The following is a 23664-nucleotide window of genomic DNA, read 5'->3' on the forward strand; positions in this document are numbered from 1 at the left end:
CGTGGATGGGAAAGAGACGGAGGATGGATGCGTCGGCCGAGACGGCAGAGAAGGTGCGCTAGATGTGATCTCTACGCTACGGAGCAAGCCAGACGCTGCTGATGCTCTAAGCTCGGTTTCCGTGGGGGAGGGGGAGGCGGAAAACTAGGAAAAAATATTGTAGCGCACGCACACAAACACTGCGGCTGCGGTGTCCGCCACGCGAACGGGTTCTTTGAGTGATTTCCCACTCCCTTCGTCCATCGCGGTTCGAGAGGGAACGTTTTTTTTTCTCCTTCAATCGAAGCTTGGTAAAAAGAAAAACCGCTTTTCCGGAACGTGCCGAACCTGCACCAACACAGATAATTCCACGAGAGGATTCGTCGTATTTTTCAGCGTTTTTTTCAGTCTTCTTTCCGAAAATACTCCTCGGCATTCCTCCCCCTCGTCCTTACCCCGTCTCGTCGTGTCACCACAGCACGCGCTTTCGGTGGAGTTTGATGCGTTCCGATGGGCTGCGATGCGTTGTGTTCGGCTGTGCGTCTCTCGAGGCGTTATTGATTGCGTACAGTGGGTGTGTGTATGTGTGTGGCGAAAGGGGTGAGAAGTGGCGCTTAGTCCACCGTTTACTGCACTACTTCACCAGACAAAACACAACATCTACTGCGGAGTGGTCTGGCGGCACCGTTCGGAAAATGCGGTTTTCATGGTAACGATTGGCCAGGACGAACTAGTGTGTTCTAGAAACTCATGTGAGTGCCCAAATTACAAAAAAAAGTTATATGCTAAACTCGATTTTAAAAACCTTTTCAAATCAGTTCATCAACTTAACTTTACCGTTCTTAATCATTATTTAAATTTCAACACATTTCAATAAAATTTGAATACTAAAGTTGTTGGCATATAAGACGATTTTGAAAGTTTTCAACGATGAACTACTTACTCCAAATCTTTCTACGTTTATTTGTTATCATAATTATTGTTTAAAATTGTTTTCTACTTTATTTTGTAGAAGAGGCTTAAACAGTAGTTAGAGGAATAATTTTCTTCGATATCGTTATGTTGTTATTGTCTAAACCCAGGGGTCGGCACACATTTCCTAAAAAGGACGAGATGATTAAAAGGAAACCGAAAGCGCGGGCAGGATACCTCAAACGAGGATTTAGTGTTTTCAGAACAGTACCGTTTGAATGGAGTTTCATATTTCCAAATAGTAAAGTTAGATAAAATATTTGAAATTTAATCGTTTAAACAGTTTTAAAACATTTTCATAATTATTTTTGTTGCATTTCGAGATTTTTTATAAAATATAACAGAAACATCTCGTTAAACAGTTTTAATCTTCGTTTTTCGGACGAAAATAATCCTGATATTGTTAACAAATCCGATAAAAATTGAGATGGATTTTTTGTGTAAACCACTATTTTTTTCTTACGGGCATCAACTAATTTGGCGGGCCGGATTTGAACCGCGGATCGGACTTTGCCGACCCCTGGTGTAGACACAAAAACCGCGGTGAAGTTCTATATTACATTAAGAAAGCAATGTTTCTCCAAAACATAATTCACGACCCACGCTTTACGATAAACTATTTGCCAGTAATATTTTGTAGTTAGACTATGCAAACTACTTTTTTAAATTTTAAATTAATTTTTCATTGCTACAGCATTCAAAACTAATTGATAAAAGTCCACACTTCAATAAAAATGATTAGATGATATCAAATTGCACATTATGAGACATCAACAGCCAAACGCAATGAGGAATAATCGAATTTATTTTATAAAATATGTAAGATAATGCTCGCTTTCTTTAAAATTAAGATACGTCAGTGATCTGGTCTGGTAGAGGCTACCAGAGAATTCTTTTTATTTCAATTTTCGAGGCAGACTACGGACTTTTTGTTTAGTTGTTTTGTTTGGAAAAAAATGAAACCTCGCTTTAACTGGCACGTTGGCCTTTATATTTCTTTGTTTACTTAGAATGAAAGAATGGTCGAAAAAAATCCCCTCATTCCTCATCGTATATTCTATTTAAATATTCGATACACACTTGTTCTATTCGATTGATATTTTATAAATGTTATGCAGATTGAAGGCTACAATCGAAATGCCTTTTTCTTTAACCATTTTTAAGCTCAATTCCTAATTGAGAACGCCGCATAATACACACAAACACACGCTTTGCATCCTTAAGAACAAACGATGCACCCAAACTGCACACATTTGTGGATTGCAGATGATGCGTCGACGCACAAAGAATCCCTGGCTTATTCGATTCCGTTGACTCAAGGCACAATCTGCATGCGGAGTGCCATAGAGGCAGAATATTGGCCTGGGAAATTATGTGGTGGAGTTTCTCCGGGAAATCCTTATTTGCACGCTTTCCAAGAATAAAAAAAAAAACAGGGAAGCGATTGCATTGCGAGTCGATCCCATCGAGCACGAAGCGAGGACGAAAAAAGTGCAATAAGACGCCAAACAAACCGTTCCTGACATACGCAGTTTTCGCGAACACACACTATCATGCTCGCTTCTTTTATGTACGACTGACCATCACCATCACCATCACCATCATCATCATCATCATCATCATCATCATCATTGGTAGCAACGGAAAAAGGAACATCGCACAGATCCCTTTAGGTCGAAGGATACAACAGCGAAACGCACCGGACTGCACGGGTTACCGTGAGAACGACAAATTTTCCTCTTTCGTTCGGCAGATGGGAGGGAAGATAGGAAAAATAAAACTTTGCCCGGGGGGAGGTGAAAAAAGAATTCAAACGTCGAACGGTCGATGCGTTGGGTTGGCGGTATATCGGTATGTGATGGTCACCGATAGTGGTGCGTGGTTGTGTATGGGTATGCCGGGGTTAGGCGGTTGCTTTGGATGGACACGTTGGCCTGGGAGGAGGCATGAGCTAGGGGGAGTTGATTAAATGATAGAGCCATCGGCGAATTCGGTGCCGGTCGGATGGAAAACGGGAGCTTAGGGCAGCGCAAGAACGGGTTGCTAACGCCGATGGTAAGGTGTATGGTTTCGGATGGCAAGGATGCGGGGAAGGTCAGTCGGAGAAGCCGCTCTGAGGCAAAGAAGGAGATACAATGGAAACCGAAAGGGGGGACGAAGAGAAATGTCCAAATTTCGGGTCTGGTTTCGCTGTTTCCGTTGTGCGCTTCTAGCGCAAGTTCGATCAATTTTTGGGGGAAGTTTAGCTTTTTTATTTTTGAATGCCAAAAAATACATAGCAACGAGCGGAAAAAGTCGCTTAGTTGCGAGAGTTCCCTGCCACGGGCGGCAAAGGATTTTCGGGGTTTTCCATTTGCGTTTCCACACCGAGAGGCAGGTGAAGGAGCGGTTAAATCGCGCAAGAGACAGTGACGAATCATGCGGGAGCACGGAAAAGGATAGGTCGTTGGTGGGACATGACTGACCACCCTTGCCAGGAGTGGTGTTGGAGGGATGTGCGGAAGAGTGTCTGCGGTTTCGCTCGCCGACGCTGGCAGCAGACTTCCGTAGGCAGATAAAGTGAATTTTTGACATTTGTTTCGAGTCCAAATGAAGAAATTTGTAGATGGTGTGAAAAATACCCATATAAGGTAGAACGCGAGTGATTTTTCTTACCAGTAGCCTTTCGATGCGAGTTAATGATTTTTTTCAGTTTATGGGCCTATTTTTAAATACGTGTTCAATCAGTTATCCAATGTGAGAGTTATATTTGCCTTTCCGTTAAATTATTTTGTTTTGTATTGATTTATTTTTGAGCTGCTTTCTCGTTAGGTTGAATATTATAGAAAATGAAATTCCTCTTATTCCTTTATTTAACAGCTTTTTTTCTTGTTCTCTCCTAACAAGAGCATTTTTAAATCTGTTTCAAAACCATTCGCAGAAAAAAAATCAAATACTGATGAAAAATCTGTCATCTAATGAATAGGAAAGTTTTTTATTATTATTTTGAAACAAATGATTTGGTCGTTTTCGTTTTTGTGGCCCTTATTTTTCGCGCACGGGATGAACTTCCCGGGTGTCGTTAGTGAAGTTGTCACACACTCTACCGTGTTCGTTCGGGTGGTGCGACATTGTTCCAACATTGCTAAAGCGTTCGGTGAATTGGTAAAGTTTTACTTTACGGAAGCTTGGTTTATTTGAGTGTTCCATTTGTGTCCAGGAAGAGATCTGAAGCCACAACTGTGAGTCAGTCCAATGAGAAAAAAACATACGATTTTGAAGTGAAAAGTTACCTCTTTGGGAAACCACACATATGCAACAATGAATGAATGAAAGGTGAAGCAGCACAGGTCAAGATGAAATTAGAAAGTTTAGCCTTTAAATCAACCAACGATGACATTGGTGACATAAAACGTAGAACGGAATAAAAGTGTGTGAAGTTTTTTTTTGTTTTGGCTATTTTAATTATTTCAAAGTACATCCAACAGTTTGAAAGAAGTGTTTTCAATTTGAGTATGCTTCTGAAGAAAACTGTATTATATGTATTGCGGCGTTACGAAGATCTTTCTGGGTAAGCCTTGTTAACAGCGACCGATGTGACCGGTAAACTAAGTTGTAAAGTTTTAATTGTTTTTGATGAAAACGCTCGAAGTATTATGTTCATCAGCAGTCTAAATTTAGATATGGAAGGAAAAGGTTTATCCAACCAACCAACACAAAAAAGGCTGTTCCCGACGGAGTGGAACCTTCAAAGTTGGTTTTTCTTAAGTTTAACGAAGTAGCGAAATAAAAAAAAACGCCCGCAAAATACCGCCTTTCACTGCGCTTAATTTTTCGCGATCCACCATCCCCTATTAGGAATGTACAATCTTTCTCCGGAGGAAAAGCCTTCCATCACCTCGGATCAAATAAAGAAGGGTTCGTTCGGTTTATGTTTCAAGTGCTACCCTAGAAGAAGGGAATAGGAGATGGAAAAAAACACAGTCAACATGGAATGCAGGGAACTCTTAAGAAAGGATGCAGAAAACAATTCCTCGGAGGGAACTAGAATATAAGCAACTGGCAAGAACCCGACCGGAACTGACGAAAAAAAAAGAAGCTGAAAGCGATTGCTCGCAAAAGATGCCCGGGAAAAGTGGTCAAAATTGAAAGACGGATCACACGGGCAGCGCGATAATGAAAGGAGTGCGAGAGCGATCTCGAACCGGCGAACGCAAAACGAAGGACAAGGTAAGCGCAAACTACACCGAAGAGGCTTCGAGAAGTAAGATGTTGAGAAGTGGACTCCATATTTCGTTTCCTTTCATTAGCTTGATTGAGTGTTTGTAATTAGTTGATAATGAGTTTCTTTTTCTTTTTCCTGGATCCCTGGTCCTGCACAGGACACTTCATTGACCGCTCGAAACGTCAACGGCAGAAGAAGTTTCAAATTTGGGATGTACTCGGATCGGATTGGGACGGTTTTTTCTCTCCCTCTAGCTTTTCACGCTGTGGAAGTTCATTTGATTAAATGTGTAACAAATCACCAACGGCTAGTTAATGCTTCAGTTAATTGTTTTTGCATTTAAAAACTCGATAAATTACAGACAGGACGTTAGTTGTAGGAATTTAGATTTACCAAAACAAGGTAAGTTCTTTCTTAAATAAGTAAATTATATTAAAGTTTTGACTAACATTCTTCAACATTCAATAACAATACATTATCTTGCATTCCTTCTTGGGAATGTTTTAACAAAATTGCCCTGTCTTATTAACTGCGTGCCTCGAAATTGTTTCCCATTAACCGTTCTTAAAAACTCAAGGTACATGAACTCAACAGATCCAAATAATCCTTGAAGGGTTCAAGAATGTTATTTAGCATACCTTAATTCTAAACAGTATTAAAGTGTCCATTTTGCTATAAAAAAAATAAGGAAAAATAGTTTCCTTTTTATCTATAACGTAATTTATCAGTTAACCGAAAACCGTCACTCTGGTTGGTTCATACATGAATGATTCTATAACATTTTTAAAATGTTCCAATAATGCATCTACAAAGTTTGATTTTGTTTTGACCCATGCTCATCTGTATATTCGCGTTCGGGATATTAAAAAGGATGAAGCCAAGGTTGTTATTTAGGTGGTAGAGGAATACGTTGCCAGGTACTGGGTGCTTTCAATTAGTGCCCGCGCGGTGTTGGCCGAATGTGTTAATTATTAACATTCGGGCAACCGTTCCCAAGGCACTTTCGGCCGGATGGAAATGGGTGTAAGCCGTAACAGTTTTCCCTTTCGTGCCCGTTTTTCGACGCGCCTGAGCACGGACGGACCGTTGCGGTTCCGGGAGAGGAGCCGGGGATAATTTATTCTTCTGACAAAATTATCATGTACACCATCGAAGTAGCTCATTTAGAAAGAAGCAGTAGTATGGGAAAGTATGTAGAAAAATAACGTACACCTACCTGAGGACACATTTTGCACTGGTACTTCCGGCCGGTACCGTTTGGCAGGCCGCTCGCACCGATTTTGGTGGCGTTGATGGGCTGGGGTACGACGAGCAGGGCGGCGGCTGGGTTCGTCCCTCCGTGCCCGTGGCCACCTCCCGGTGAGCTGCTGCTGGATGATCCGCGGGCTCCGTAGAGTTGGCTCATCTGGGCCGCGCCCGTCTGCATCGAGTGGTGATCGAGCAGTCGACCGTCGTCGATCATGTGACTCTTCTGCAGATTGTTGTGGTGGTGGTGATGGTGGTGGTGGTGGTGATCGACCGGGTTCATTTTGGCCTGCAAAAAGTGGAAAATTGATTTTTAATTAGCATGTGTCGTTGAAGGGAGATTTGCATAAATTTGACAAAAATAATCAAAAATATTTAAAAAATAAATTAAGGAGATAGGAGCAAATAATTTTCTATAATAATATTGCTTTTTACTAACATAATGAAAGGTGTGACATGTATAAATGTATTTTAGAAACTTAATGAAATAATTTCTCCAAGCCAAATTCAATCAATAATTGTACCCTTATTTTTTATACGGGAACAATTTTAAATGATAATTTGTCTTCCAATGAGGCAGAATAAAACAAAATGAAAACTGAAACGTTATACATCGCAAGATAAAATAGATAGAATTGTTTCGTCACCGGATGTTCATAGGACGGTACCTCGTATCCCTGCTTCATGGACATGTGATTTCGGGGAGCCGGCCAGCCACCGTACGAGTCCATGTCCTTCGTGTGCTGCCCACATTGCTAAATTGGCAATAAGCCGCAACCGTTCGTTGCGCGATCGACGGGGGCGTTGTGGTGGTACACGTTCATCCATCGCAACATCCGCGAGGAACATTTGTTTGTTGCACGTGTTTGCGTGAAGAGAGAAGGAAAATATTCGTAATTAAAGGTATTGGCCAGAACAACGATCAACAATTGTTTTGAAAGTACAGCATTGTTTCAAACTCGCACAGAGTGTGATATCTAAACTTTGTTGAATTTTATTTATTCGGTTAAGACTTTTTTAATCAATGAAAATTTACGTGAGATAATGATCAATGCAATTTGAAGTTAACAAAAGTTTGTTAGCACTCTATTTATTGATTCTTAATCGATCTTAAACAATCAGTAATAAATTTCGAAGCGGATTTAAGACACTTAAATAAGATTGTTTAACTATTAACTAAGAAAAAAATACTTGCTTAATTTTTTGAAGCAGTTGTTGACAACTTCATCACCAAGAACATTTTTATCATAGTTGGTTTGCAATATTCTCGTAAATTCAAATTTTATAACAGACTTGTAGACCCGACGAACTTCGTTCCGTCCAATTTTTATGATAAAAAATATAGTAAATTTAAAATTGACTTTTATTTGTCAATTTGAAAAATATTTTCAACTTTATCTCTTACTATTATTGAATCTCAAATAAATAAAATTGTTATAACAAATCATTCTGCCAATTTTTAGTCCCCATCAAAATTCTTGCCACTATCACATACAGTTTTGGAGCATGAAGATTTCGAAGCATCATTGTGCCAGATTCTAATTCAGAATTCACAAATTATAAGGAGGCATGTCAGGCAAGTCCAAAGAATTTAGAATTTTCATTAGATAATTCACGGCTTTGCCATCATTTTCAATGCGATCAATCGATTTGTCTCGCGGAGTATGATTTTGAATAGTACAGTTTTAACCAAAACGAATGATGTATTTGAAAGATGAAATTGATCGTGTACTCGACGAATCGTAGTTTCGATAGTTTATTCAAAAGTTCAGAAGAAGCATTTGTTAACTTTTTGTCAGGTATTCACATAGTCATAATCGATCGCAACAGTTTTAATGCATCAACACAGATGATTAATTTAAAACTATGCTCAATTCGTCCACCACTGTTTGTTTGTATTTGTCGGCCACTACAGCGAAGATTATTATTCCGGAGATCTTTCAATGTTCTGTCAATTACTTCTAGAGCCCGTTTATGAACTTTTTTGTACTGTTCCCGTGCAGTTTGCTTTCCATTTTTAAAAACTTTTTTTTAAATTCAGGCGAATTAGTGAAGATCACATAAGGATGAACATGTACCGAAAGCAAATTTCTCGCAAAGGAACTATTGACGCAAGCCGAAAAAACAACTGTCCACGTTGTCACTAATGGTATTTTCGTTCGATGTACTTCTTTCTCGGAGAAGCCTCGGAAAACGTTTAGGAATTGTGACAGAAAATGTTCTTCAGAACGTTTCACTGCAATTCCCGTATCGGCTCATCTTATTTACATCTTATTTTCTTCAATGCAAAAAGCAGTCAGGTCGCTTACGGCGACGTATTGGCAAACGTATTTGGCCAATTTAACCGAACACCAATACTCAAATATTGATACGAGTTTTGGAGGTTTTGGATAATGTTGGCAAATATATTTCGATCCTTATTTGTCATATGCTGATTAATTAGATTTTAGTTATCCCAAATCGATTACAGAGCAATTTCAAAGAATATTCGATGAGTCGTTCACCATTAAACAAAAATAATGATTCTATATGTTATGATTTTATATGATAATGATTTTATATGTTGAAATATTCTTGCTGATCTCATATCGCAAAACCAGATAATAAAACAAAACTATGATTTATTCGTGATTTGTTACAGTTTACAACGCTTTTTATAAACTTTACTGGAAAAGGGTGGAACATAGTGGTAGCTGTGATAGTGGTGTTGTTTATGATGATGTTGGTGGTGTTAGTCGAATAACATTTGTATACAAAATTGAATGAATTTAATTTTGTATCTGGAAAAAAGTAGTCTGTTTTTAAATGTTCTGACTTTTCTTTCAAAATTATGCATCTTTTTTTATTTCTAAACCTGTCTTGGGACAAAAGGAACAATTCATTCAAAGACATCATAAAGATTGGTCTAGCCGTTTATGAGTTTCGTAGTTTTATGCAAACAAACATTAATTTTTATATATGTAGAATTGAATGCTATATTACATACAAAGCGATTTAGTTTTAGGAATCGTTGGAATGTTCCCTTCATTTTGTATTGACTTTATTCATTTTAGGTTTTGTTTTATGTTTATATGTCATTTTGATTATCATGTGCCTGCTTGGGAAAATAATAAGTTCTTTGTGTACTTGCATGAAACTACGTGCAATCAATGATACATTGAAGAAGCATAACCGAAGGCAACCAGTACCAGTGATGGTACATTGAAAAGGTCGCATTAATTTTAATAAATTTCCCAAAACGCATTCTTTCCAGCGATTTTCTTTTCAATTACAGGAAAGAAGCCATCCAACACCAACAACGAGTACCATTGGCTCCCGCGCGAAAGTGAAGCACGCGATAGTTAAATGATCTTTTCCCGGCGTTTAGGAAAATGGAGCGGGAGGGAAAGAAGAGAAATGGAGAACCAGGCAAGGAAGTCGTTGAGGTGCACGAAGGGATAAGTTTCCTTCGGTTTTGGCTCCCACATTCGATGGGACCCACGATTCCGCACAAGGGTGTCAGCCGTCCCTGCCTTTAAGGGTGCAAAGAGTGGGAAGGTGTCGGTGAAGAAGAAAGTAAAGGGTGGACGAAAGGAAAAACGCGACTGTTCGCGAAAATGCGGCACCGCGAACCAGCGTGGAAAGCGCGAACGGCACGAAGCGAGTCAAAATGAACGTGCGGTAAAAGGGTGTCGAGCGGGAGCGTAAGAGGGTGGAAAAATTATTTAAAATACTGGAAAAAATTAGCTCAAGGGTGGAAAATTTTTATATCAAAGTTATTTTTTAATTGAATTTTTTCCGTTCGCTCGTGTTCGCCGGATCGTCCGCGCGGTCGTTGGTTCGCTTGGCCGAGTGCCGTCGCGTTTTTTTCCCCTTCTCTCGCTTTGGTTCTGGCCAGGGTGGGTGTTTGTTGGTTCATTTTTTCCTCTGCGCCCCCGGTCGCTTGCACCGTCGCAGCTGTGGATGGTGAAAATTAAACCGGCCATGGGACCGGCCGGAACTGGAAGGTGGCCAAACAGGATCTTCTCGGTTTGCCTCTAGCTCGCACGGGTGCGCCACGGAGGGCTGCTGGATCGAAACCGGGAAAAGCATCACATCAACATCGGTTCTCGGGCTTCCCTCGGACCTCTCTGCTCGTCCTCCTACACCAGGCCAGGCTCCAGGGGGAAGCGGCACTTGGAGAGTCCCGGTCTCTCCTCTGATTGCATCACTTTGATGGAAGCCATGGTTCGACGGCAAAGGGTGATCGGTTTCATGTAGGCCCCGGGGGGGGGGGGGGGGGGGGGGGGGTAGGACGGACGTGTGGGCTGACGGGCAGGAAGTAGAATTTCTCCCCACCGGTCCGTGTCGGAGCCGTTGGGAAAGTTTGAAACGTGTTGATGAATCTATGGTAACGATAGAAAGGATCTGCTGCTGAGCGATGCCGCGTTTGTGTCCGTTCTTTTTCGCTCCAAGATTCGGATTTTTTCCCATCACTTCCCTCGCTCCCGGGTTTTTGTCCGGGAAAAAAGCGCTGAAAAATCGACAGTGCCCGTGGGAAGCGACGCTGGAACCCGTTTCGCTCGAAACAAGGACGAAGGACAGACCCGGAAAGTGCGTTCGGTGCTGGATGTTTTTTCGAATCAACGAAATACGAGAGCGCCTCGTGGAGTGTCCGAACGCGCGGGGCTCCCTACCAATCCAGTTTAAATTGGAAAATAGGAATGAAAACTAGGGAAAAAACGAAACGTTGCGAGCTCAAATTTGCGTCCTGTGTCCGAAGCTAGAGCCTGCATCGCATCATCCTTGTGCTCGTCACGCAGCACACGGGAACAATCCTGGAACCGGGCAGCAGTGATACACACATCTCCCCGCCTCACGTATGTGACCGTATATGTGTGCGTGTGTGTTTGTGGACAGGGATACGCGTGTACGTGCCTCGGTGTGGTGGCAGCCGGGTCCCTTTTGCCAGCACCGGGGCAGCTTCAGCACCATTCCGGCTCATTTCGGAAATGGCGATAGCGTGTTGGTCGAATGTACATTAAATGATTTACTTTCACGGGAGGCCCGGTTTAGCCGGTTGCGTTCCACGAGCACGAGAAAAGGGGAACGCTCCACCGTACGGAGGACGCATTTTTCCGGAGAAGAGAACAAGAATCTCCCGCGGGAAACGCAATCAGCGTGTGCTTTGAAGAGGAATTAATGCGACGGGAGGCCGCCGGACATGGCACAAGGACATCGAAAGCTTCTGGTCGAGGGAAAGAGGAGGTTGCGTGGGGCCGAAGGGGAAGGTGTTTGTCGAGACCCGTTTGAAATTCGTAGTTTTAATTAGATTTTTTGTTTGCAGAGCTAGAGAAAAATTGCCTACTGGGCATTGCCGGGCGACGGGTGCATGTGAAACGGGAGGGTGCGAACGCGCGGTGGTACGATTCATAATGAAAAAAATTATATTGGACAGCCACACTAACTACGTGCGGAGTGCGAACATTTCTGCATGTTTCGGGAACTGCAAGCAGACTGTTTATTGAAAGTTTGTTTCGTTTCGTATTCCTCGCAACGGGATGTTTGTGACGATCAGAGAATTGTCTTTACAATATGCATAAAGAAAATAAGGGAATCAGTTCTGGGAAAGGAAATCAAGCGACGTTCTTCTTGTTTAATCTCATTTGATTAGTTATTACAATATTTGAGCAAACAACTGGAAGAAGTAAAGTTGACAAAAAATTTCAACAAAACTATAAAGAAAGGTGGCCACGAAATATGAAAGTCGGAATAAAATTACTTCTGAAAATACATAAAATTATAGGATTTTCAACAGCTGTTATGGAGCATAAGCCACTACATTTTTCTTTTAGGCCAATATCCGATTGTACAAACAAATATTTGTTTGAATTTACATAGAAAACTAAATTAAATTGACATACAAATTAACATATCCTCACTTACCAGAAAAAATCTACAAATATTTGATCTACAGTCAAAACTGTCATAGCGGTCTGAATAAATAAAATAGCGACTCACAAAACTTTTGATCATGGTACATTCGCAAAATGAATTGAATCGCTTTGATAAACATCACTAAAATTATCGTAACAGGTATCCTGGATATATAAACCGGCTGGAAGATGCAATATCTCATGTTTTTTACAAATGTTCTTCATCGTTAAAAATGTAGATCATAAATAGTGACGTTGGTATCGTTCTTTATAATTGTCAATTTTCAATATAGTTTTATTGTCAATTTTGAATCTTGAGGAAATTGTTTTCTTAAGAAAATTGTTGTTCTATGAAATGTTTTCGTTTTATCAAAAGACTTCTGTTAATGGCCGTATTGGATCGTGTAAGATCTTATTATGAATTTTAAAGTTACGAGTTACACTCATCGGTTTTTGATGTTTTAAGTTCCGCTCATGTTTAGAATATTCTAATAGGATGTCAAAACTATTATTGTTGTGGTTTTAAAGAGTGGATGATTTTGATACCTGGGGGAGTTATTGTTCAAAGCAGTATGCAACAATCAAACTTTATCTAGCCTTCTCATTGCAACATGTTTTGCTTTATTTTTACTATTAAAATAAATGAAATAAAATAGAACATAATGGTAGAAAATGAAAACTATACCGTCTGGTTTTTAATCGTTATTCATAAACTATCAAATGGGTAACTAAACATAGTTTAGATTGCGGTAATATAAAAAAATCCGGCCATTTGAGCAAAATTTGTTTGATGGTGACATACGAAGCTATGTATACTGTTTTTATTCTAAACTATCGGAAAATAATTTAACTCTGTTCGACAAGGTTTATCGAGAAGGCGTGATTGTAACAAAGCGCTACAAAAATCATTGCTCGAACATTATATTACGATCCACCCAGCCAACATCGGCGCGGCTGTGTGTAAACTGCAAATATTTGAATTTAATCATGAAAAATGAGAACCTATTTTTCATCTTTGCTACCCGAACTGGCCTTGCCCGCCGACGACGCGCTCGAGCATCCGGCCTTGAATTATTGACGGCCGCAAGCTGGGGGTGGATGTTTGAAAATGAAACTCGGGAAAAAAATCAGCGAGATGTAATGAATCCTGGTGAAAGCCATAAATCATTACATGGGAAATGGCTCGGGAAATCAAAGCCAAATGCTGAGCTCATGTGTTTGCCAAATGCCTGCGATTCTTTCATGTCCTGAAACACCCACCTATTGCGAATATAGGCGACCGGTCGATGGATGCGTCGGCAGATGTATGTGGTCATAGGAGATTTGACGCTTCGGAAGCGGAAAGGACATGAACACAAATAATCCAAAGGTTTCTAGTGTTCGACACACCGAGGTAATTGGAGACACCTTTGGACTTATGGCTTGCATCGTACGAGGTTCGGAATGCATGTTATGGTGCTTGGTATAGTATGAAAAATATACGACTATCGACTACGAGGTTCGCTGTTATATACCGAATACAGAAAAATAAGATAAATGGATTAATTCCTAGTTCGATCCGACAGGATGATACACTATTTTGAAGGAAAACATATTTTCAAACTGTCTCAAATAATTTTAAAAAGTTGTTACCTTTTTAACTCTTATATCATTTTCCGATTTACAATAACATATTTATTACTGTTTAAGTTTGAAGCTCAGATAAACTGTTCATTACATCTTTATCAACTTATTTTTGCGAGTGTTTAACATCATGTAAATAGTTTCAGCCTTGATGGACTTTTGAACAAGAAAATCATTCCAGTACAGATCAACAAAAGCTATCCGTAAAGCATTCCGTTTGGCACTATGTTCTAAAATCATAGTTCTGACGCTGCCTCAAATCCTTCTCCAATTGCCTACGAAAGTGTGGAAATTCTGCAAATTGAGCATGCTTGTATTAGCCCACTCGACTAACCAATACTTCCAGAGCTGTACAAGGTTAGTTTTTCCTACAGAGGTGTGTATTGGTACGAGTGTAGGAAAGTGTGTGTGTTTGGTTCTTGTAATGCACTACTGCCGAAAAAAATGGCATCGAAGCACTTTTTCAATACATCACGTTTAGTTGCTACCATCCCTGTTAGGTAGAGTTTTCCCCACCATTTTACATGTATGTGTGTGTTGTTCATCGCTTTTGTTTTGTTTTCGCATTTTTTCCTGCACCTTAAAAATGATGCTGTAGCAACAACATAAGGGGACGAACAAAGAGTTCGATGGAAAGCAGATAGAATGTACGAGCAGGGTAGATAGAGAAAAAAAGGATTCGCTAAACGATTTTACCTTTTAGTCTCTCACATACACACTTCCGAGAGCTGATCTATAAAAGAAAAACAAAAAAATCGACAAGATGCATTTCTTTTTCCAGAAGTACTCGATAGAAGCTGAGAGCATTGTTACGTTCGCAGAGTTTTTCCGACGGTATATGCAGCACGGATGTGTGCTCTCCGTGCGACGTGTAAGTGCATGTGCACTAGTGTTGATCTGTAGTGGTGAACTGTGAACGTAGTTGAGTTAGGAAATGTTTGCAATCGTGCACGTACTGGTGCATTTATTGTGTGTGTTGGAACATGCACGATGGAGGCGCCTGGTATTTCCACCTTCGGGCGAAAAGAAAACTATTGACGAGGTGTTGGGTTACTATAACGGATTTGAGTTGTTCTGTACGTTGTCTAACACGTGATGGCTAAAAATGCAAAGATCGACTACTGTTGAAAAAAAAACTGTAACCGTTCCCGTCAAATTTCGTAACAGTGATCATGTTAATTTTGCTTTACATCTTCACGTATTGACACAACTTCGGCTCAACAAGCAATGCAAATATCTGTTCGACCTTGAAACTTTTAATGTATTTCCAAATAAAAAAAGCCAATTTTTTATTTTTCACCAAACATAGTTCGAGGCGTTTCATAAAACGATAGAAAAACATAATCGAAACGAACGCACTATGGATAGCTTCGCGCTTCCTAAAAGCACAAAGAAAGTGCAATATAAAACACAAAAATACCCGCCAGAGAGCACGGATAAAGATGAAACCCCCCATGGCACAACAATCCTGACCCTCCTCAAGAGGCGGCCGGTTGGAAAGGTTCATCACACCAAATCTCACTCGCTTCGTCGCTTCGTTTTGGGGCAACAACGAGCGGTGGACGGATGTAATGGATGTGGTACTTTTTGTCCCACATTAAATATTCCCTGCTATGTTGGTGTTTGTTTTTCTTACACATCCTCGAACGCGGCCCGCAGCGCTCCTTTGTGATGTTTTTGTTTTTGTTTCGTTACTTTCCATCATCTTGCCCTTTGCGGTGGTGATGGTGGCGATGATGGTGATAGTCGTACCCAGAGGTGCGGGCAAGAAAAAGCGAATAAACGAATACGTGTGTCTTGAGGAATGGTTCTCCGCTCCAATTTCCCATCCACATTCGTCTTTTCCATTGAACCATTGTGTGTGTGTAGGAAGGTTTTTTTGCTCTCCATAGTAGAGGCTAGGGAGTATGGATGCTTCATCTCGCCCAAACCCTTGAAAGCAAACCACATTGAAGAGAAACACATGCGCATGTAAGGAGAAAAACGGAATGCTTAGAAAGAGTTGCGTTGGATTTGCTGGATTGTTAAATCATGGTTGTTGGTGCACAATTTTTCAATAGGAGAAAAACCTTGTGAAATTATCTATATTTATAGCCTGTGAGATTGCTGATCTAATATCAAAGATATTTTGGACGCGTATCTGATGCCGGTGTGTTTTTAAAAGAAAACCATAATAATAAAATTTATTATAAACCTGCAGAGTGTCCAATATATTCTCATACTCTTTTTTCATCAAGCTGTAGAGCTGAGCTTTTACATATTTTAAAAATATTCTACTATGTTTATACAAGGCATAAACATTGTTAGTTGGCTATTTTCAATCAAATGTTATATTCAATAAAAGATGATATAGTCCCGGAAAGAAATAAAAAAAACTCTAACTTTTATACAAAAACGGTGAGAACGATCTACATTCTAAAATGTGTTGTTTTGGGCATTAAAAAGATAAACACAGAAAAGTTGTAGTTGATGGATGATGTGTTTAAGCACCTTTTATCACTGTTAACTTGATCAATAAATGTTAATGCATAAATTTTACTGTTTTTTTTTTATCCACAAAGACAGGCCTCTCAGTTTACCAGATCTAAATGTAATTATTTTGAATTTCCATACCTATTCTATCTATTCTATAAAATAGCTATGGAAGGCGTGGGTGTACTATAATACGGTATTAAACACGTTTCAAACTAGTTGACAAAAAAACGGTTGATCCTTATTCCAAATCTTCTTCTGTAAATAATCTATGAAAATGTAGCTCTAGGTTAAAAACAAAAACTAGAATATCCAACTTAGTATTTTGAAATAGTTGAAGCTCGATTTTGTATGAGAATATATTGAACACTGTGCATATCATGTAGACGAATCTATTGAGGTATTTCGTAAATAAAAAATGTTAGGATTGAAAGATTCAATAGAAAATTTATTAGAAAATTGTAAAAAAAAAATATCAATATACTTATATATCATAATACTTTCATTTAAAATATTAACGATTTGATTTCTAACGATCATCAAATAAGTCACCGTCAATTAAAACCCGATCAAAAGAGTGAATTTGTTTTTTGAATCGTTCTTTTAAAATGGTTACCTTTCAGGTAGTTTAAATTCGACTGTTCTTTCCGGCAGAAGATTGTAAGCCAAAAACAGGAGCATTCTTTACATTCATGTTAGTGTATCAAACCGCAATGGTTTTACTCACCTCGACCGGCCCGTTCCACATGTAGTGCATCCCGACGGTGGCCGGATCGTGGTGCGGGTTGGACGTCATGTGCTCGGCCATCACCGCGCTCATCCAGTGCACGAGGCCCTGGGTCGGGTTCTGGCCCTGCACCCCGCCCGGCACGGGCATCTGGTTGAAGTTCGGGATGGCCGTGGCGGTCGCCGTGGTGCTGCTGGAGTCGGGAGTGGCTCCCTCGTTGGCCGCTAGGCTGGAGGAGGCGGACGGCGACGGTGGGGGTCCGCAGTGCAGCGACCGGCACTTGGTGTCCTCCGGGTGGATGTGCCCGTGCCGGTTGCAGTTGGCGGCGGCGGCGGCAGCGGCAGCGGCGGCGGCTGCGGCGAGACTCGACTGACTTCCTCCGCCCGAGGCGCCGTGCGTGAGATGCGGGTGCGCGTGCGGATGGTGCGGGTGATGGGGATGATGGGGAGGGTGCAGATGTGGAGGTGTCCCGTGGTGGTGATGGTTGTTGTTGTTCTTCGAGTAGTCGTTGTTGTTCGTCGCCTCCGAAAGCCACGGGAACGCGTTCGATGGTTTCTGTCGGGCAGAAGAGTGGGGAAAGTGTGAGTAAGTTATTGAACATCGTATGAGTCAAGGTTCTCAAGGGTATGAAGATAATGGTTTGCAGAAAACGAGGTTTCAGAAATTAATTGATGATAGGAAACATTCTCCTAATGTTTTTTAACCAAATAAATTTAACTTAAATATGTTCATTGACTTGAAAAGTATGTAAATCCACGATTTATTCTCTTCATTTCATGTTCTTCCAATTAGTATATCGTTATTTCCTATACTTATCGTTTTGCCTAATCATTCATCATTTAGCTATAGATAAACATTTACTCGCGGCATCCAAATCATTCCCTCTTATTTTTCATGTTCGTACTAAACGGTTAAAATATAACGTTACGACAATTTCCTTACGATGAGCATTACCGAAACCAAGCTAGTGAAGAACGAGGCATTCTTCAATGCAATAAAACGAGAATTTATCCAAATGGTTATGTCAGAATGATAATTGAAAAACACACACAAACGAAGAAAATCTTATGAAAATCAGATATTCTTTTATTTTGGGTGCCATAAAGTACAAACTGACACTGACTGACCTCTTCATCTTCAGTGCATTTCTTCACTCGAAACTCTCGATCGAGTTTTATTTGAACATCGTGCGTGGGCTGCTGTTGGCCTGCGGAAAAATCTTGACTCAAGGCATGCGTTTGAAGATGACGTAAAGAATGATCCTGCACACCGGGAACCGATCCCTGCTGGGAGCCGGAAAGATCCTGCGCTTTTTCATCTCCAAGCACACCGTCGCATGCAGTATCCTGTCCACCGACATCACAGGTGGTTTTGAGATGTTGTTTTTTTAGCAAGGAAGCCGATGCGGCGAAGAGGTTTTTGTAGAAATGGGTCGGGAACAGGAAGGAAGATTTGGCAGCCTGTGGACTGCGTCCATCGGATGTGCCGTCCTGACTCGTGTCTTCCTCCCCAAACGAAGGGCGTTCTTTCGCGGCATCGGGTTGCCTCGGGAGGCATTCTTCGTCGTTGACGATGTTGGTTCGTTCATCTCCCACACGATCTGGATAACATTGAGCTTCGTCCTCATGGTGGAAGAATGGAGAGCCCCTCCGTTTAGAGGCTTTGATCGCCATCCCAATGGTTTGAGGAGGCGATAGTCGCATGTAAAGATCATCCTTGATGCGAAGCTTGGAAGGTGTCATTGCGTTGGTTGTAAGTTGGTATCAAGACAAGAACAAGAAACAGGAACTTTTCCAAGAACTTTTTCACTGGTTGTTTTGCAAAAGGTTGAACAAGTTTCTATATAACACCTTCAAATAGATCCTCCAGCGCAGAGCCTCTTCCGGTTACTTTACTCACAACACTCACAAGTGAGATATATTTATCACCTTCTCACTCCTTGCACTTTCACTCGAATCAATTAATACAACTCACTTGACACTTGGCTTGCTTTGGAGCAGTAGCACAATAATTTCTTTAACTTCACTGTTTTCTCACTCTCACTTCTTTCCATTAATTTCCTTGCATAAACACACACCCTTTGCTTAAACTATGCTCTTTTTTCGTTTTAACATTCAACTATCTCCTTCTCACGACCTCCAAACCAAAGGCAAACGATGAGGAAACTTAAACTTTAACCGGAACCGGACTTTCACTTTTCCGGTCACTTTGAAAATTTACCCGTGCGAACACATGAAACCTTCACTTTGCGCTCGCTTGCTACGAATCACGTTAGAGGCAAGGACGGGGCGAGGAAAGTTTGAAACAAAAACTTTTGACCCTGCTCTACACTCCACTCCGCTCGTACCCTCGTGCTGCTGGATGCTTCACGATGGCCTTTATCCGGATGTTTGTTGGTACAACCGTTGAAGCAGATTCGGGTCAACTTTGGCTAAACTTTTGCCGATAAGTTTACTAAGCCTTCAAGGCGTGGGTGTTAGGGGGGTGGCATACGATGGGACATATCTTTGGGGGACACAGAACTTGATGGGATTAAACCGGACGCTTCTTTGGATGCCACTGTTGAATGTGAGTGGATTAGATTTCTACTGATGCTACGACATTGCTTTGAATTATCTTGTGTGTTGTATCGTTTCGATGTTTTGCTTTTCCACCAAACACTCGTTATTTACAACTTTAATGGTAAGGCTCGTACAATGATGTTAGGAACTTTACGGTTTCACTTGTTTGCTCCAGCGTGGCCAAGGGCTTAAACTCGAAGCATTAGGAACGTTAGTTTCACGTGTCAGGTCAGGATGCTTGACTTAGCACCGGTTCGGAAGGTAGCACTTTCGCGGAACAATGTTTAAGGCACCGGATGGTGGTGAAGATGATCCCGGGGCGATTGCGGCCGACCGATAGTGTTGCGTCCCGATTCGAAAGCGGATGTCCTCCGACGACGGAGCCGAGCTACTTAAAGGCGGAACGCGCCAAACGCCACCACCATCGTGCACTGGCGATCGGTATCGAACGTCTCGAGCACACACCGAATGGTCTCCCTGCCTGCCGAGACGCGACGCGGCGCACAAGAAAAGCGTCACCCATCGGGTGGTCCTGGCCGCGTACAGCAGCAGCAGCACCAGCAGCGGTGGCCGTGGCAGAAGCAACACAGCAACAGAAGCAGCCCCGACGAGGACGAAGCAAACGTCTTGACGCTCATAATACTACTTCTCGGGCTGCCGCTCCGCTCAAACAAAACCGAGAAAAATGCTGCCGAGAAAAATATAAGTTTTATATATACACACATATATTTTCCTCGGTTTCTTCGACCCGCCGACTCGTGTCCTCCTACCCTCGCGCCCTTCGGCGTCATACGCGGCGCGCCCGCAAGGAGCTTCAAGGATGCTTTCCCTCCCAGCGTTGACTTTTTGTGTGTGTGCTTTATTTTATTTTCATTTGGCTTTTTTTAACGCTTCTTCTCGCGCTTCCTTCCTTCGGTTCGAGCTCGGCCACGGCATGTGAGTGCATTGGGGGGATGCGAGGTGGATGCGATGTGCGATTCCGTGGGAATTCCTTTTTGCCCATCTCCACTGGGTTGTCGCTACATTCTGCGCGCCTTTTTTTTGCCCCTTTCTTCGCTTGGCTCCCTTTTTCTCTCTGGCAGTCAGGTGCACTTTTCTTGTCTGTCCCGTTCGGCTAACACACCGCGTATTACCGCGCCATCCAACGCCCATCCACCCCCTCGCCTGGGGCTCGGATTGTGGGGGTGTATGTGGTGGAGCACTTGCCTCCTCTCAATCGCTTTTCCTTGCCCGCGTCCTTCCGTGGGCAGGACACTCACTCACGAGGTTTATTTTTTCTTCTAGTGTGCTTCGAATGCTTTCTTTCGACTGTATGTTGTTGGCCGCCTTCATCCTCCCGGCATCCCGACAAAGCTGTATGTGCATGTGTCCAGGGGAGTTTATTCCTAGTTTTTCTTTTCGTTCGCCCGTTCGTTGGTGGTCTTTTTTTCCCTTCCCATGCATAGCCGGTTCGGTTTCGTGTTGTTTTTTGTTGCCGTAGTATTATTTATATTTTTTTCGCAACGAAAAGTTCGCGCTTCTCGGTCCTTTTCCACGCTGTTTATTTCTTATTCCAAGTGTAGTGTGATCCGGTGTGAAGGTTTTTTTTTCTTCCTTCAGGTCCTTTTCTTTGCTCTTCTGTACGTTAAAGTCACCCTTCTGCTCCACATCCTTTCGCTCGTGCAAATCGGAGCGACTCCTTACTCCACATCGGTGGGTTACGGTTTGTTTTTCTTTGTCGCTTACTTACGCTATTGCTTGTCTATTTTCACGTACCGGCATCCGTGAGCCGCGCATTTCCTCCCCCGTGAGCTTCTACGGGCAGGGCATCCTGTTTTCGATTTTCTTGCCGGCGCGTTCGTCTTGCGTCCGGTTTTCCCATCGATACGGGCTTCTCTTTAGCTGGAAGCTGTTGATTTTGTGCCGGTACACATGCATATATGTGTTTGTGTATGAGCCACTTTTTGACAGTGTGTGGGTGTGTATAAGTTTGTTGCTTACATTTCATCAACGGTGTTGCTCGTTGCATGTATTCTTCTTTTATTCTTATATTATGCGATGCCCAATGCTTCCCACGTTCGTCCTTTAGAAACGTTTCGTTGATCTTGTGTGTGCGCGTATATGTTGTTTATTTGTAGCGTGGTTCGATGTTCAATGTTACTTTTTGCGTTATCTCTGTTTTGGACTATTTGTGCCTTTTTCCTACTTTTAACCCGCGCTTCTTCTCTTTCTGTTTTCCTTCTTTTGATATAGCCGATTTTTTTTATTGATCGTATCTATTTGCCTGTTTAAATGGCAATGCTCGTATTGTATTAGGTTAAAACGGCTCAACGGCGGCTTTAGTCTCAACCTCAGCTATTCTCCTATGGTTGAAGTCTAGTTTGATGGTTTTTTGTAAGACAAAGTTACAAAAAATCGATGTCATGTTTTACATAGATCAAAGATACAATTGCACAATGTTCATTAGATTAATCAAAAAGTGGTATTTTTTGAGGAAATTTTATTTTGGTTTTGTAAGTATCGTTAATAAAACTTATTTTAAACATAATTTTACTTAGAATGAGGTCGAATAAGTCTATTTTAATATACAAAACCAAACAATAAAAAGAATATTTCATCCAATCTTCAAAACGTATCAAGACAGTGTACCAGAAAAAAAAATCGAAGTAACAAAAGTGAAAGAGCATTGAAATATAAACTGAAATTGGCTCACAGAATCCTTATGTGCTAGCGGAGACATAGGGAAGTAAAGATTGCATTCATATCATGTCTGTCTGTGAAATGTGCATCGTGTATGTGCTACGGATTCTTAAAGAAAACAGCAAAGATCCTGTCGGGGAGAGCGTTGGACTAAAAATAGAAGCTTGTTCTGCAGACGGTGGACTACGGACTGTGGCCGTGAGGGTTGGACTACATTGCTACATCGACGATGTGATGAGGAAAAAAAATGTACGGAATGCATTCACTATGTCTTTTATTTGCTTTATAGAAGATTTAATACGTCGGAAGTCATGGAGTGTGGGTGGAAGTGGTAAAAAGAGAGGAACAGAATTCTGAATTCCGAGCAAAGGGAAAAGGTTTCAAGGCAATAATGCAAGTGGACCAAAGCGGGGGGCGCCAAAGGACAAAACACATCTCTGTAGGATATGGATGACGGGATGAAAAAGAGATAGGCACACTTACGACGATTCGTTTCAGAATGAGTGAGAAATCTTAGAATGTAGCGAATAAAAGTAGCAGTGATACGAAATGATGCAACACATATGCACAAGTAAAGAAAAAAATACAACTGAATGAAAATAAAAGTATTAGTATGGAGCTGTAAGAGTTTTCTCTAGACTGGTTTCGCTACTCTTCGATAGTTTATTGGCAACCAGCGTCGTATCGTAGATTTTGGAAAGTAGCACCCGATATTCAGGATGAGGGAATTTCTTCCATCATATCTCAAGGATTCTTTTTCCTCTAGTTTGCATTATATCTACAATCCCTATTTCGTAATCTTAGTCGATACATCATCGCGATGACTGACAGGCGTTTGGTAGGAAAAAAATATGAATACAAGTTTCGTTCATGTATTTGTTTTCGTTGCCTTAGTTGATGAAAAGATTTACAAATTTGCATTGAACATCAGCAGTGTGACCGATCCAGTGTAGCCCAGTGTCAATATCATCAAGGACGATTATTTTCTGGCATTTTCATCGGGATTATTTCCCTGTGATAAAATATTCTTGGAGTCGTTGATTAAATTTGATATTTCAGTAACAGTTCACGTTAAAAGTTCCTTGGCTATCAACTGAGAGAAATGCACGTAAATTTCAAAAACTTTCCGTTACGCGCGCGACGCGCGCAGCGCCACAGTGTCATGTAGCGGTGTTTTTCATAAGGTAAATGCGAGTCTAGGACACGAACCAGATTCCCTGCTTGTACTTGCCAGGATCAACAGTCCTTTATGCGAGTAAGAAAGAGAAGGACTGCGTAAAGAGAACTTAAAAGAGAAATTGTTTTTGA

General features: G+C 41.4%; 1 protein-coding gene across 1 annotated transcript in view; it reads right to left on the reverse strand.

The window, feature by feature from the left end:
* The window catches only part of LOC131262488 (zinc finger protein rotund), a 29833-nt gene extending 10975 nt beyond the window's left edge, over positions 1-18858 (reverse strand). Inside the window, exons 1-4 of the mRNA XM_058264504.1 lie at positions 18244-18858; positions 17117-17671; positions 7069-7155; positions 6372-6689 (exon numbers count right to left, since the gene is read on the reverse strand). Coding sequence (XP_058120487.1) covers positions 6372-6689; positions 7069-7155; positions 17117-17671; positions 18244-18858 — 1575 coding nt within the window. The remainder of the gene's footprint in view (positions 1-6371; positions 6690-7068; positions 7156-17116; positions 17672-18243) is intronic.
* Positions 18859-23664: the final 4806 nt, after the last annotated feature.

This window comes from Anopheles coustani, chromosome 3 (assembly GCF_943734705.1).
Source record: "Anopheles coustani chromosome 3, idAnoCousDA_361_x.2, whole genome shotgun sequence".
Lineage (NCBI taxonomy): Eukaryota > Metazoa > Arthropoda > Insecta > Diptera > Culicidae > Anopheles > Anopheles coustani.